This window comes from Ctenopharyngodon idella, chromosome 8, assembly GCF_019924925.1.
Source record: "Ctenopharyngodon idella isolate HZGC_01 chromosome 8, HZGC01, whole genome shotgun sequence".
Lineage (NCBI taxonomy): Eukaryota > Metazoa > Chordata > Actinopteri > Cypriniformes > Xenocyprididae > Ctenopharyngodon > Ctenopharyngodon idella.
In genome coordinates this window covers 7197547-7213397 of record NC_067227.1, presented here as the reverse complement: position 1 = coordinate 7213397, position 15851 = coordinate 7197547, and the positions used below count along the sequence as shown (strand labels likewise).

The window sequence follows — 15851 nt, the reverse complement described above, 5'->3', positions numbered from 1 at the left end:
TTTTTTTTTTGTCTCAATGTTTTACATGTGAAACGTGTACATGTTTTTACATTCATAATAAAATATTCACCTCGGTTACATTAAAGCTACACCTCTGTGCCTGTGGCCATAACCTGCTACAGAGAATTTGTTGACCAGTGGTCCAACAAGAAGGTGATATTAAAATAATAACCAAGCAAAGTGTCATGAGTTTTATATAAAAGCAAGATACAGGTAAACATACTGTATGTGGTATTTGTGCATTTATTTCTGTGAAACTGACTTAAGGCATACAGCATGTTTCCTGACTTTGTGTGTGAGAGAGAGAGTGAGCAGGTCACACTATATCCTCTCTTATCTTTCACAGCAGCTTTCTGGTCATGTGTTTTTGCTGAACTGAGATAAGTGTGTTTCTCTCTGAGATGAAACGCAAGGATCTGTTTTGGAGGATGGCCTGAAAATGACAGGCAGCAAATAGAGACAAACATGTTATGAAACCTCATGTGACAACATGATTTATGGTATAACTTCCAGAAAGTTATCATATCTAAACTGGTTTAGCTAACCTGATTTTGGACTTAAAGGATTAGTTCACTTTAAAATGAAAATTACCCCAAGCTTTACTCACATATACACCATCCTAGGTGTATATGATTTTCTTCTTTCTGATGAACACAATCAGAGTTATATTAATAAATATCCTGTCGCATCCAAGCTTTATAATGGCAGTGAAATCGCAGTTCAAAACACTTACGCTACGTCCTGCGCCTTCCGTATTCAACTTACGATACATTTTTTTTGTAATTTGAATACAGAAGGCAGTCTGGCAGAAGCCATTTTTCTTTAGAACTTGTTAAATATGGATATTTTTCTTACACAAATGCATCACTTCGCTTCAGAACACCTTTATTAACCCCCTGGAGTATGTTTATGATGGATGGATGCACTTTTTTCAGCTTCATACTCATTGGTCCTGTTCACTGACATTATAAAGCTTAGATACGTCAGGATATTTATTAATATATCTCTGATTGTGTTCATCAGAAAGAAGAAAGTCATACATGACAACTGCGTTTTGGGCACCTGAAACCGCAAACTTTTGAAAATGGTTTCAAAGTGCAAGGTTTTGAAAACAGTCTCTGTGTAAACAAACAAAAAAAAGCAAATCTGTGAAAATGACGTCATGCACATGCGTATTACATTCCAGTCTATAGTGTTTCATCGCCATCTAATGGCCTGCCAGCAGAATACAGCATTTTTAGTCGTTTTCACGGAATTCTGTGAATGGGGATCGTTTTGACAATGGTGTTGTCTTTACGCAGAAAACTCGAAGGAAAAACATCTTTGTATTAAGCATATCATTTTCATGTAAACGTACCCTAAGAGGTCATTTCAAGCAATTCAAATGCAAATAAGCAATTAATTAATGTTAATTTCTGTGACTGGTTATTGTGTAGAATATATTGGTCAACTAATTGATTTTTAAATAACTAATGCTGATGTCAATATAAGCATCAGTTAGATGGCTGATATAAAACTGAAATGTATGTTAATTTATTTATGGTATTGAGTAACTTAAATTTTATATTCAGACTCTGGTTGTCACATGTTTGTTTTGGTTTGGTTTAGTTAGTTCTTGTACCTGTTTCCTTTGTTCCTATTTTCTTGCCACTAGTTGGTTTCCATAGTTAGTTCCACCTGCATTTCATTTAGCTACCTTTGTTTGCTCAGTGTAAGCCCTCAGCCCTGTGTTTCTGTTACTCCTGGTCGGTTCTCGTTTGTTCGAGTGCAAAATAACAATACGAGTGCAAAATAACACTCGTATTGTGTTATTTTGCTTCAGTGATTTTCCCAGTGTTCCTCAGTTTTGTTTAGTTTAGTAAATACTGTTATTGAGATCTTCCTTGTCTTCTTCATGCTCTGCTACCATCACACAATGTGAATGGTATTAGAAGTGGGGATTTTTCAGTGACTCTTTCTGCAAGATACATTGTTACACCAATAGGTGGCGACAAGCAACTGTCTTTATCGGTAGCCGCATTTCCATTACAGATTTGCGCAAAACTTTTGCAATATTTTCTAAATGTCGATATAAAACTATTGCGAAATGACGCCGTTTCTATTAACCTATGTTATGTGACTAAAACTCTCATGATGAGTCATTTTCCTCTCGCGATAAGTCATTTTCCAAAACATACTTCTTTCTGAGAGCTTTATTTGGAGCATAATATTTGCCACGGCTTCTGGAAGCCCTTCTCCCTCAAATATGCTTCCCTGGGTGCTTCTCAATACTCCAATGGATGCTTCCTCATTTCTTCGCTCCTCCATCCTCCAGCCTGTGTCCTGGAAACCAATCAAAGAAAATCTCAAAGGCCATTTTAATTCTATAAATGCCATTTCAATTCTATAAATGCACCATGAGGAGGTGAGGAACGAGGAGTGAGAAAGCTTCATGAGGAGCTATGAGCGAGGATGCACAGGTGCATAGACATCTAATACTATTAGTTTCTATTATGTTAATAATTAATTGTTAATAGATTAATACTATTAGTGTTAGATGTCAAACTTAAATAACATAAGGTTCCCCAGATCCCTCGAGGCTCGAGCGCAGCTGTTGACGCTTTAAACTGATGCTCGAGGGATCAAGAATATTCCAATATACAAATAAGATTTCCTTCGATTACCCCATCCTCGTTTTCTTTTCTTGCATCCTCCTGTTGCATCTATGGGGTGAAGCTGAGACGCAAGGAAAGAGATGCATAAATAAAAAAAGAAAAGCACCCCCTGTCTCGTCTTCTGTACAAACATACCCCGCTATCTTTAAAGAATGATGATGTGACTGTACGTCAGGTGACCTGTAAACGCGTTTCCATTGCAGTTTTGCAAAATATACCTTTTTCGAATTGCCTGAAAAACCAACTCATGTGAGCGTAAAAACTTTTTTGCAATATTTGGGAGTTTTTGGACATTTCCATTGAGCGTAATTTCAATTTGCATTTACAATTTCCGCAATTTGAAGGGTAATGTAAACGCAGCTAGTGAGTTATTAAATCATTTATCCAACTCAAATCCCTGATTCATTCAGTAGCAAAATACCACTATTGTGTGTTGAAGTGGTTTTGCTGTGTCTTTGTTTGGAATTATTTTCATTAGTGCAGCAAAAACAGACAAAGTAACTGGCAATACTCCAGTAAGTTCTCAGAACCAGCTGTCGTTGCTAGCTACATTGTGACATTTTCGAATTAGTAATGAGTTGGGCCATATACACAGAACACATTTTGAATTCTACTGCGTTGCTTTTTCCTTTGTTTTTCTGTGTAAACATCTAAAAATGCAGCCCTGAAGTTAAAAGTTCAACTTTTAAAAAAACACGTCTCTAGACCTTGCAGTTTTTATTTTAATCCACTACCTTGCAGTTTTGAACCAAAAAAAAAAAAAAAACATGTTCTAAGGAGCCGTTCACACAGAACACATTTTTTGCATTCTTTTCCATTCTTTTTCCATAGACATGTGCTAGACAGACATTTTTTGACTATTGCATTCATGTCTTGGGTCTTTTGCAGGATCTTGTGCATAACACCAAAAATGTGGCCGTCAAGTAGATCAACTTTAAAAAAAAAAAAATGCATCTCAAGACCTTGTGTTTTTCAATGTAAAAACTCCTAAGAAAGTAGTTCCACACACAGTAGCACACATACTATATACAGTATATATTAACCATCTCAACCACAGCTGTTTCTTTTAATAAGACTATTTCTTTCTATAAGGTAATTCTTTTCTAGCGGTTATAGTTGTACCACGATCCCATGGTGCTGTTGGCCGGAGATCTGTAATGTGTTTCAGTGTTTTATGCCCTGTCCTGCTGCCAGTACAGCATTCTATCACAATAACGGCCAAATGGATGCTTCCATAAACATCAATCATTGGGGCCATTAGCTTTCAAATCTGCATTCATGTTTCAGTTTTGTCTAAAAAATAAATAAATAAATAAAAAACACACACACACACACACACACACATACCAACATTGCTGACAACATATTTAAAGCAGCTATACTTGAATTGAATATAATATCTAAATTGGTTTTCATGAACACACAAAAAATAACAACATGCTCATGAACACACAGATTCAAACACCCAGGCATCATCCAATAAATCTGTGCAGTGTGCCGCCCATGGGCAACAGCACAATGGCTGGGCTCAAAACACTTAATCCCTCACATTATGTGTGTGTGTGTGTATCCGCGCGCGCGCGCGCGCATGTGTGTGTTGGTGCGTGCGTGCGCGTGTGTGAGTGTGAGAGAGAGGGAGGGAGAATTGCTCTTCACAAAACCAGGCCCACACACAGCCTGCTGTCTGCAATAACATTAATTGTTATGAAGGCATTCAAAGCCTGGCCCTCTACCTGGTATTAAGAGCATTACTTCTCATTGTTTGCCTCAATCAAATTAAATGTATGCTAAATAAGTGTCTACATACATTTAAAAATATATAAGTGACTTAAAATTCTATACTATTTTGTCTAAATAAATTAAAAATAAAACACTAATGCAGTTGTTTTCAATGTTTAAAATTAATTTATGACATGCAACATGATTTTTGAACATTTTGTCATAACATAATTTCATTATGTTCAATCCACTTAAATTTGTAAAATGGAAGTTTACATAATGCTTAAATGTTGGGACTACATGAGTTTTTCATTGCAGAACAACGCACATGTACCACGATCTCAGTGACAATGCAGTTCTATCAGGGTACATCTTAGTCATCACACTCACCTTTAAAAAAGACTTATGTATGAAACCCTACCACGGTGCTTTTGTATTTTAGCTAACACAGTCTGACATCTCACATCTCTGTAAAACCTTGTGTCCTCCATGCAGCACAGATGGATGAACAGACCTATCAAAGCTTTTGTTCAAAGAGCAGCTATTCTCTCGGATTATTTATAGCTAGATTGTCCCTGTGCTCTCCTATCTAGTGGAAAAATCAAGACTGGTCTCTGGAGAGAAAACAGCAGACAAACCTTTAAGACGGATGAGAGATGCTTTCCAAGACCGATGTAAGCTCAGCTGTCCTTTTGACTCTTTGACTCATCTGAACAAAGCCGATTTTTATAGAATTAAAATTATATACAGGTGCTGGTCATATAATTAGAATATCATCAAAAAGTTGATTTATTTCACTAATTCCATTCAAAAAGTGAAACTTATATATAATATCCATTCATTACACACAGACTGATATATTTCAAATGTTTATTTATTTTAATTTTGATGATTATAACTGACAACTAAGGAAAATCCCAAATTCAGTATCTCAGAAAATTAAAATATTACTTAAGACTTATTACAAAGAAAGGATTTTTAGAAAACTTGGCCAACTGAAAAGTATGAACATGAAAAGTATGAGCATGTACAGCACTCAATACTTAGTTGGGGCTCCTTTTGCCTGAATTACTGCAGCAATGCGGCGTGGCATGGAGTCGATCAGTCTGTGGCACTGCTCAGGTGTTATAAGAGCCCAGGTTGCTCTGATAGTGGCCTTCAGCTCTTCTGCATTGTTGGGTCTGGCATATCGCATCTTCCTCTTCACAATACCCCATAGATTTTCTATGGGGTTAAGGTCAGGCGAGTTTGCTGGCCAATTAAGAACAGGGATACCATGGTCCTTAAACCAGGTACTGGTAGCTTTGGCACTGTGTGCAGGTGCCAAGTCCTGTTGGAAAATGAAATCTGCATCTCCATAAAGTTGGTCAGCAGCAGGAAGCATGAAGTGCTCTAAAACTTCCTGGTATACGGCTGCGTTGACCTTGGACCTCAGAAAACACAGTGGACCAACACCAGCAGATGACATGGCACCCCAAACCATCACTGACTGTGGAAACTTTACACTGGACCTCAAGCAACGTGGATTGTGTGCCTCTCCTCTCTTCCTCCAGACTCTGAGACCCTGATTTCCAAAGGAAATGCAAAATTTACTTTCATCAGAGAACATAACTTTGGACCACTCAGCAGCAGTCCAGTCCTTTTTGTCTTTAGCCCAGGCGAGACGCTTCTGACGCTGTCTGTTGTTCAAGAGTGGCTTGACACAAGGAATGCGACAGCTGAAGCCCATGTCTTGCATACGTCTGTGCGTAGTGGTTCTTGAAGCACTGACTCCAGCTGCAGTCCACTCTTTGTGAATCTCCCCCACATTTTTGAATGGGTTTTGTTTCACAATCCTCTCCAGGGTGCGGTTATCCCTATTGCTTGTACACTTTTTTCTACCACATCTTTTCCTTCCCTTCGCCTCTCTATTAATGTGCTTGGACACAGAGCTCTGTGAACAGCCAGCCTCTTTTGCAATGACCTTTTGTGTCTTGCCCTCCTTGTGCAAGGTGTCAATGGTCGTCTTTTGGACAACTGTCAAGTCAGCAGTCTTCCCCATGATTGTGTAGCCTACAGAACTAGACTGAGAGACCATTTAAAGTCCTTTGAAGGTGTTTTGAGTTAATTAGCTGATTAGAGTGTGGCACCAGGTGTCTTCAATATTGAACCTTTTCACAATATTCTAATTTTCTGAGATACTGAATTTGGGATTTTCCTTAGTTGTCAGTTATAATCATCAAAATTAAAAGAAATAAACATTTGAAATATATCAGTCTGTGTGTAATGAATGAATATAATATACAAGTTTCACTTTTTGAATGGAATTAGTGAAATAAATCAACTTTTTGATGATATTCTAATTATATGACCAGCACCTGTATACAATGTTGTCATTATTAGATGTTATTTACAGTATTATAAAAAATAAAAGTAGATTTTTATATTTTCAGAAAAAAAAAGTTTGTCACTCAAACTTCAAGCTTTTTAATGTAATGTTACGAAGCGTAAATATACACAGAATATATTAAAAATCTAGCTGATATTATTTTTTTATATTATGGCCAATAACCATTGTTGTTACTGTTAACTAAAACTATTGTTTGTTACTTGAAATAACTAAAAAATAACATAAAAATGTTAGATGAAATACTTAAAAACGTTGAAAAATAGAACTGTTTTATTGGCAACTAGCTAAAGTAAATGTTAATTTAGGCGTCATATTATTACAATGTACAGTATGAAAAATGAATAATCATACTGATATATTATGTAATTATTATATGCTGGTATTTTTTAAAATATAATCACAATGTAAAAGCATGTATGTACACAGTAAGTGCTTGTATCAAATGATTAATTTAAATGTTAGTACATCGTAGTTAAAGACATCTAATGTAAAGTGAGATCAAAATATCTAATACCAGCTGATAACTGATATGGTACGGATATATTATTCTTCCCTACGTAATATATATTGTAATATTACTAAAATGCGACTGGTGTTTCACTGTACTAATATAAGGCAATGTAGAGGCAATTGAACAGATGTGAATCATGGGCAAGACGTGCTTATCTTTACATTCATATAGTGTTATATTTATGACAGCAACACACAAGCATAGAGTTGTCAATAGTCACCCAAAAACAGATTAATACTGTACGCACACAGCAAACATACACAGCTCAGTATGTATCCTGTGCCTTCCTCTTCTGCATCCTTCTCGAATCACTTGCCGTTCAAGAGAGGAGGAAGAACACGAGAAGCCTAAAAATATCCTGCAGCATCTCCCACATTAAGCTAGCCAGACCTCTCACCCTCTTCCTATTCCTACTGCATTATGTAACATTGGATCTGTTGCTATGGCAAATGACACTTCGCTGTCCACACATCTGAACAAAGCCGAATTTAGTCACTCTAGATAGACACATGCTTTTATTGGCCTTTTCGCCACTTTATATTGAAAAAAAGAGTGGAGAGAGGATAAGAAAAATGGGGAAAAGAATGGAAATGTTTTCATAAAAAATGTAACTTTCTTTACCTCAGAAATGACCTTTCTGCTCTACCCAGGCCACAGAGGTGGGGTAATAATATCACAGACCACTTGAAATCAGGTCCCACCAAAATGATTAGGGCCCGAGCACCAATGGTGCAAGGCACTTCTTGGAATTGCTCTGTTTATTATTTCCCTTTTAAAATTCTGTTTCACTCAGAAATATGTTTTTTATGTCTTAAATTGTATCCTTGAAGTCATTAACAGAGAAGAAGTCAGTAATGTGGATGAGCATACTAAAGATTTTGTGCAGCTAGTATTGAGTGAGAGCTGGTTGGTTTATAAGCTGCTTTGATCCTGGTGTGACACAGATTCAAAATAAAATTGAACTCAGCCGGAGGACAAAATTGCATTTTGTAAAATTACTTAACCACAATTGTTTCAAGCCATAAAATGCTGATAAAATGTTCTAGAAACAGGAATCATAGAGTATAAAGCCAAATGTCCAAGCCAAATAACACATCTAATTACTGTCATGTTATTATATACATCCCAGTACAATGGCAGTTAAAATAAGATGAACTGCAGAATTGTATAAGTTTAATTTAAATGGTTTAAAAACCATTATAAACATTTTTCAGATTTTTTTTTTTTTTTTTTTTTTGATAAATAGAAAGTTCAAATGAACAGCATTTATTTGAAATAGAAATCTTTTCTAACATTTCAATTGGCGACTGTCGCTTTTGATCAGTATAATGCATCCTTACTGAATAAAAGTATTAATTTGTTTTAAAATAAGAAAATAAAATCTTACTGACCCCAAACTTTTGAAGAGTTAAAAAAAAAAAGTCCACAAAGTGTGGTTGGTCAGTCAAGCAATCTCATCTTGTCTATGTGGTCCAGCGGTCATGCCTCTGTAGGTTATTTCCCATTCATTTTCTCCTTCGCCATTTCAGAAAAAGAAAAAGTAGTGGGCCTCATTCTTGTCACATGTGAGAACAAACACGTCTATTGAGAAGAGGGGTCCAAACATGTCGGGATCCTCAAGGGAAATCAGACACATATGTGCACATGAATGTGCAAACTTGAAACGGTGCTGTTGGTGGTTGCCAGGGCAGTGCTTTTAGTGCATTACCATGCTGCTACTAGGGTCTTCTGGGTGTTTGTATACTGACTAAAGATCTCACCCTGAAATCTCCATATTCGGGATATATAGTAGGGGAGAGCGGGGCACAACCTAATGCTTTTTGACTTTCTCAGTTTTTCTGAGAATTTCTTTTGTTCCACATTAATTTCACGTATGTCTGGTATAAATATGTGGCTTTGTTTCATTAATACAGTGTATACTTTTTTTCTTTATTTACCCCAAAGAAGGGAAGTAAAATGTGACAACATGCCCATAGATATTTAGTTGTTAGAATATTTTGTTTATTAGACTAAATATGAGCTACCTATTTTTCTTTTTGAGCGATCCACATTCCAGTTCAAGGTCAGAGTTCATGGAGGCATGAATAATTGAGTGAATTTGACTTTTGTGAATTTAGAAGCTCAGCCTGTGGATCAATAACTCAGAGACACTGCCTGAAGAGGTAGCACTTTAGAGAGCACTGTCATTCAGATTTATTGGCTGTCACAGAATATCATGTTTACTTCATTCTCATTTATGGACTTCTAAAATAAGCAGCTTTATCATGCTGAATAATATTGTATATTTCAACTGCATTTGTGAATTTAACGCTGAATTCAGTACACTGAACAGTTTTTGCTTGATGTTTGAATCGACTGTCATGTCATGATGAGTAATGAAATCCTGTATTTGGGTGTTTCAGGAATGGTCTAGGGTGAGGAGACCCTGTAAATGTGTGTCATGAACCTTCTTACCACCTGAGGTAAGATCTGACTGTTCTGTCTTTCACTCTAGTTTATAGTTGTATCACCTACATTACATTACATTGAAAATCTGGAATTGTTGTTGCTACAATTTACACAATTTAACAAACATTCTGGATCTGGATTTCTGCATACTCTTCTGGCCAATAAAAATTGTTCATGTAGTCTGAATGTACAATAAATGGATTGAAGGGACAGTTCATCCAAAAATGACTAAGCCAACACTAAGCCATTTTTCAAAACATCATCTTTTGTGTTCCAGAGAGAAAAGGTCATAAATGATGACAGAATTTTCATTTTAGGGTTGAACTATCCCTTGAAATGAACTTTACAAAAATAAACTGATTGCACACACTGATCTTTGTGTCATATTAGCTCATTTTAATGAAGCAAAAATATTTTTTGAGTGATGGAATAAAGCCTGTAAATGTGTTATTCCTGTAATTTTCTGGACTTTTAGTTCCTCATGCTAATCCTCAGTCTCAATGCTAACCCTAATTTTACTCATTTTAAGATGACTGACAGGATTTGTAGCCTGCATTTGACATAGTTACTGGTTAAATGGGGGAAGGGAGGCACAGTCATCTGTCACGCTATCCGTCTGTGCTGACTGCAGGGATGTAATGTTTTTATCATCTCTCTCCATCTCCATCACATCCCTTCCCCAACCTTCACTTTCTCTCTCTTCATCCATCGTCTTTATCTAATTTATCTGCCCTGCCCTCTTCCCTGTCACCCCGTCTGCTACCTTTTCCTTCACTGTGTTCTTCTCTGAATCTGTATCTCCTTGTCTTCTTGCTCCCTTTCCAGAATAAACATGGTATGGAGTTCTCAGTTATGTTTTATTGAAGTTCACAGTTAAGTTTTGCAAAACAATTTTCTATCTTGATAAGTATTTTTGAGTTGTTTTCAAGTGAAAATATCTCAAATCTGTAGAACCACATACATTTACATGAGAAGGAAAGTTACATTAGATATTAAGACTTTTCACCAGTGCTGTAATATGTAAATATTTTTTTAGTTAGTTATGCATAATGATATTTTTATTTAACACAGTAAACATAATGATTTAATTTGCCATTAAAGGGTTAGTTCACCCAAAAATGAAATTTCTGTCATTAATTACTCACCCTCATGTCGTTTCAAACCCATAAGACCTATGTTTGTCTTCAGAACACAAATTAAGATATTTTTGATAAAATCCGGGAGGGTTTTTTTTTATCCCCTATAGAAAGCAACATAATTACCATATTCAAGGTCCAGAAAAGTAGTAAAGACATCGTTAAAATAGTCAACGTGACTACAGTGGTTCAACCTTAATGTTATGAAGCGACAAGAAAAATTTTTGTACACAAAAACAAAACAAAAATAACGACTTTATTCAACAATTTCAGTTTCCTATGCTATTTACATCGTAGACAGTGCAGGCTTCCGGCGACTCAGTATTGGCCGACGCTGTTCACGTGAGCAGCATGACGCATGAGTGTGATGCTGACGCAGGAGCCGGCCAATAATGAGTCGGCATTCTGATGTAGTACACAGAAGCCTGCATTGTCTATACAACGTAGACAGCATAGGAGAATGACATTAGGGGGAGTAATTAATGACAGAAATTTCATTTTTGGGTGAACCCTTTAAAAGTGCTGTTTAAATTAGAAAAGGGGAAACTGTATGCATTAAGAATGAATTTTCTGATGATTGGTTAGTTTATAACATTAAAGGTGTAGTAAGCGATTTCTGCGAAACTCTGTTGATATTTGAAATCAACCCAGACAAACACACCCCTCCCTTCATTGCTCTGCCCCCAAAATGCACAAACACAATGCAAGAGTGGATGTCTCTTTATCATAATTGAAGCAAAGCAAAATATATATCACCATACAATCAAGACCGCTCACTGAGCTCTTAATTTTATACATTAGCCTCAGAAATCCATTTAGACCTCTGTCCATCTTAAAAACCATCACACTGACAGGGTCTGGCTTTATATTGGAAACCATTAAGATGGCTTATTTATCCGTATTTCTGATATGAATCATCCAGTCACTTCCTTTATTTTTTAGCAGTGTTTTATTGTACAGGCATGCTGCAGGGTTATTTTGTCAAAGGAGTGAGAAATGTGTCCTTTTCAGTAGAATACAAAAGACTCACAGGATGCTAGAATAAAGCTTTTGTATTGCGATCCATCAGAAAAGCCCAGAGAAACACTGTCATTGTGCTCATAGTCTATTGACTGAGAAGGTTTTAAGGTCCTTACACTGCTGACTTTTCTGTACTTTGTGTGTATTAGCAACTTTCTACAACCTGCTAGGGTCTTTTGACTTGAAGATGGTGAAGGTGATGTTGGAAAGCATCTATAAATCAATCCTGGTCACACAAATCTCTGCTTAGTGATTTTCTGTAAAGCTGCTTTGAAACAATATGTATTGTGATGACGTACATCTGCATTGAGTCTTTTAGAGGCCATTTGACATCCATCTAAAGCCTTGTTCTCATCTACAGTTTCTTCTCTTTCCACAGTGACCTCATAAAGGGAGCGCATTCTCTTTCAAAATGATGCTGCATAAGGTAAATAAAAGTTACCTTTTTATATCAGATTTGTTTTAAGTAGATTGCTTATTTGTTCATAATAAAATAAGAGGTTTAATAAATAAATAAATAGTTCATCATGAAACAAAATAAAAAGATTAATGTAATGTTTGACCTTTGACCTGTGTGTGTATTTGAACAGCAATCGGCCCGTACCTCCCCGGGCACTGTTTGTTCTCTACGTGCAGGAGGTGTTCCTGGATCCCCAGCAGTCACTATAGTGGTGTGTATAGCAGTGCATGCTGGGATATAATTCTCAGCAAGCTTTCCAAATGTTACTGCATAGGCCTAATGTAAGATTACACATAACTAGGCCCACACATAATTCGGCACAACAACAAATGAGGTTCTTTCAAAGCAAAAGATAGATTTTCATAGTATGTTTATGGGTGCTTCTCAATCAGCTCCCTAGTTCAGAAGCCATTTTAACCCTCTGGTGCTCTTTGGTCATTTTTTTGACTGAAAAATTTTACGTTTTGGTTCTTTATTTAATCGGAATGGTACGAAACTTGGTTTTGGCACTACTGTGTGAAAAAAACACACAAAAAATCATGTTCATGATGTATATTTTAATGGACCTAAAAAAATAGTCACACTTGTAGTCCTCACGGGCAAAAATGACCGCTTTGAATTTAAATGCTCGTTTAAATGCTCGATATCAACCTCAAATTTTGAACACAACTTGTTTAGATTTATTTTCTCACAGTTTTAGAGTAAAACATGTTTTGGAAAATATATATTTCGTAAAAAAATTTAAAATAGCATTTTTTGTAATTTTTTTAATAATAAACTTAAACTTCAAGTTCACTTTTTTTTAACTTCAGCTTCACTTCACTTTAAGTGCAATAATCAGGAGAACATAGTAAATATATCTGAACAACCACATAAACTAACAACAACACCGAACAAAGAACTAGGAGAACTGAGGGCTTAAATACATAAGGGAGGATAAACAACAGAAAAGGGAAGAGGTGTGTGTATTAATTAACAACCATTAAACTAACAATGACTAGGAACACAGGCAAAACGGGTACAGGGAAAACAAAATTAAAACACAATGAAAGACAGGATAGTTTAGACAGATTCAGGATAGATTCAGGATAGATTTAGGATAGATTCAAGATTTATGACAGTTTAAGTTTAATTTCATTTTCAGGTCTATACTCAGAAAGTAGTTAAATGTAATAAATGAATGGAATGGATGGATGGATAAATGGATGGAAACTACTGCATAAATATAATTTAGTACCATCACCTAAAAATGCAAAATATTAAATAAAAAACATTATTAAACTAAAATCTAGTACATGCTTTTCACTGAAATTTAAAAACAAAAAATCTGAAATTTTTGACTGCCACTCAAGGAGCACCAGAGTTAAGGGCTGTCTCAATCACAAAATCCTTCCATTGCACAGAAATGTTCACTCCCTAAAGAGTCCCACAGTGCACAATGGTGAAAACAAGGGAGCATCGATGCCCACTATATGATATTACTGCATCCTGTTAATGTACAAAAATACTGAGGTGCAAATAGTATCTGCCAATATAAAGTATAGATAGCATCTAATTACTATTTACTCTTATTCCAAAGAACTGATACTTTTACATGGTGTAAATAGAATCTATCACTATTTTCCCCTAGTGTAAATAGCATATATCGCTAAGAAAATACTGCTATTGTCACTTAGTGTAAATAGAATATATTGCTATTTTCGCTTAGTGTAATAGCATCTATCACTAAGAAAATATCCTATTTTCACTTAGTGTGAATACCATCTATTTGCACTTAGTGCAAATAGCCGCTGCTTATTCATAAATTCCAGTAGTGACGCTGTACAATAAGGACAGTGAGCCACTGTCCTTACTGTCTTTACCAGTGCCCGAATTCATGTACACAATATGATTCATGACCTAGAGAGCAAAGGAGCTGATTGAGATGCACCTTATGTCTCTGAGGTTGCCAATAATTTCCCCTATTCCTTTCGAATTTTGGATTTCTACAGGCCAAAATGGACAAACAAGTGATTGGGTATAAGGATCTAGCAGCTATACCTAAAGACAAGGCCATTCTAGACATAGAGAGGCCTGACCTAATGATGTATGAGCCCCACTTCAGCTATTCACCAATGGATCGCTCAGAGGTATGTATGCATATATGTACCTGATCAATTGCTCGTGAATGAAAATATGTACTCAGCCAATCACATGGCAGCAACTCAATTAATTTAGACATGTAGATATGGTCAAAACAATTTGCTAAAGTTCAAACTGAGCATCAGAATGGGGAAGAAAGGTGATTTAAGTGACTTTGAATGTGGCATGGTTGTTGGTGCCAGACAGGCTGGTCTGAGTATTTCAGAAACTGCTTATCTACTGGGATTTTCATGCACAAGCATCTCTACGGTTTACAGAGAATGGTCCGAAAATGAGAAAATATTTATTGAGCGTCAGTTATGTGGGCAAAAAAGCCTTGTTGCTGCCAGATGTCAGAGGAGAATGACCAGATTTGTTTGAGCTGATGGCGAGGCAACAGTAACTCAAATAACCACTCGTTATAAACAAGGTATGCAGAAGAGCATCTCTGAATGCACAACACATTGAACCTTGAAGCAGATGCACTACAGCAGCAGAAGACCACACCGGCTGCCACTTCTGTCAGTTAAGAACAGGCTACAGTTCGCACAGACTCACAAAATTTGGACAATAGAACTGGAAAAAATAGATTGGAAAAACATTGCCTTGTCTGATGAGTCTCAATTTCTGCTGCGACATTCAGATGGTAGTGTCAGAATTTGGCGTAAACAACATGAAAGCATGGATCCATCGTGCCTTGTATGAACGGTTCAGGCTGGTAATGGTGGTGTAATGGTGTGGGGGATATTTTCTTGGCACACTTCGGGCTCCTTACATGTCTGTCTGTCAGCATGTGTGATGTGTTCACTGGTTAGTTTCCTGCTGGATGTAATGTCTCGCCATCAGAGTGCCTGGACAGAGATCAGTACGCACACACAAACACACGTCATGTTAGTTTGGCTCTCCCTCTGTAATTTCCTTTTTTGTTTCGCTGTAATGGAAGCTTTACGCTTCATTAACTCTGTAAACCTGTCTGTGGAAATGCCTGGATATCTCACTTACTGCCAACAACTGACCTCTCTCACACTGTCTTTTTCTCTCTCTAGAGGTCATTATCTCCTCGCTCTATTTCCCCTCCTCCATCTCCAGAGGTAAGTTGCATTGTTCATGCCTGTGAAGTTAAAATCACAAATAAGTCATATGCAGTCTAATATCTGTCAACTGAATGGCAGGTTTATAATCTGTTTATATTTTATCAACACTCTTAGAGGACCGGAAATGAAAAGACGGTAGTTCACAAATAACATAGACATTTAGGTTACAAATTGTGTATACTACTGTTCAAAAGTTTGTAGTTGGTGAGATTTTTAAATGTTTCTTATGCTCACCAAGGCTGCATTCATTTGATCAGATATACAGTAATAACAGTAATATTGTGAAATATTATTACAAT

The 15851-nt window shown here is 36.4% G+C and overlaps 1 protein-coding gene across 1 annotated transcript in view; it reads left to right on the top strand.

The window, feature by feature from the left end:
- Positions 1–15851, top strand: part of LOC127517776 (dematin-like) — a 31572-nt gene that overhangs the window by 6262 nt on the left and 9459 nt on the right. Inside the window, exons 2-6 of the mRNA XM_051903866.1 lie at positions 9676–9735; positions 12257–12304; positions 12468–12548; positions 14329–14466; positions 15505–15549. Coding sequence (XP_051759826.1) covers positions 12290–12304; positions 12468–12548; positions 14329–14466; positions 15505–15549 — 279 coding nt within the window. The 5' untranslated portion in view covers positions 9676–9735; positions 12257–12289. The remainder of the gene's footprint in view (positions 1–9675; positions 9736–12256; positions 12305–12467; positions 12549–14328; positions 14467–15504; positions 15550–15851) is intronic.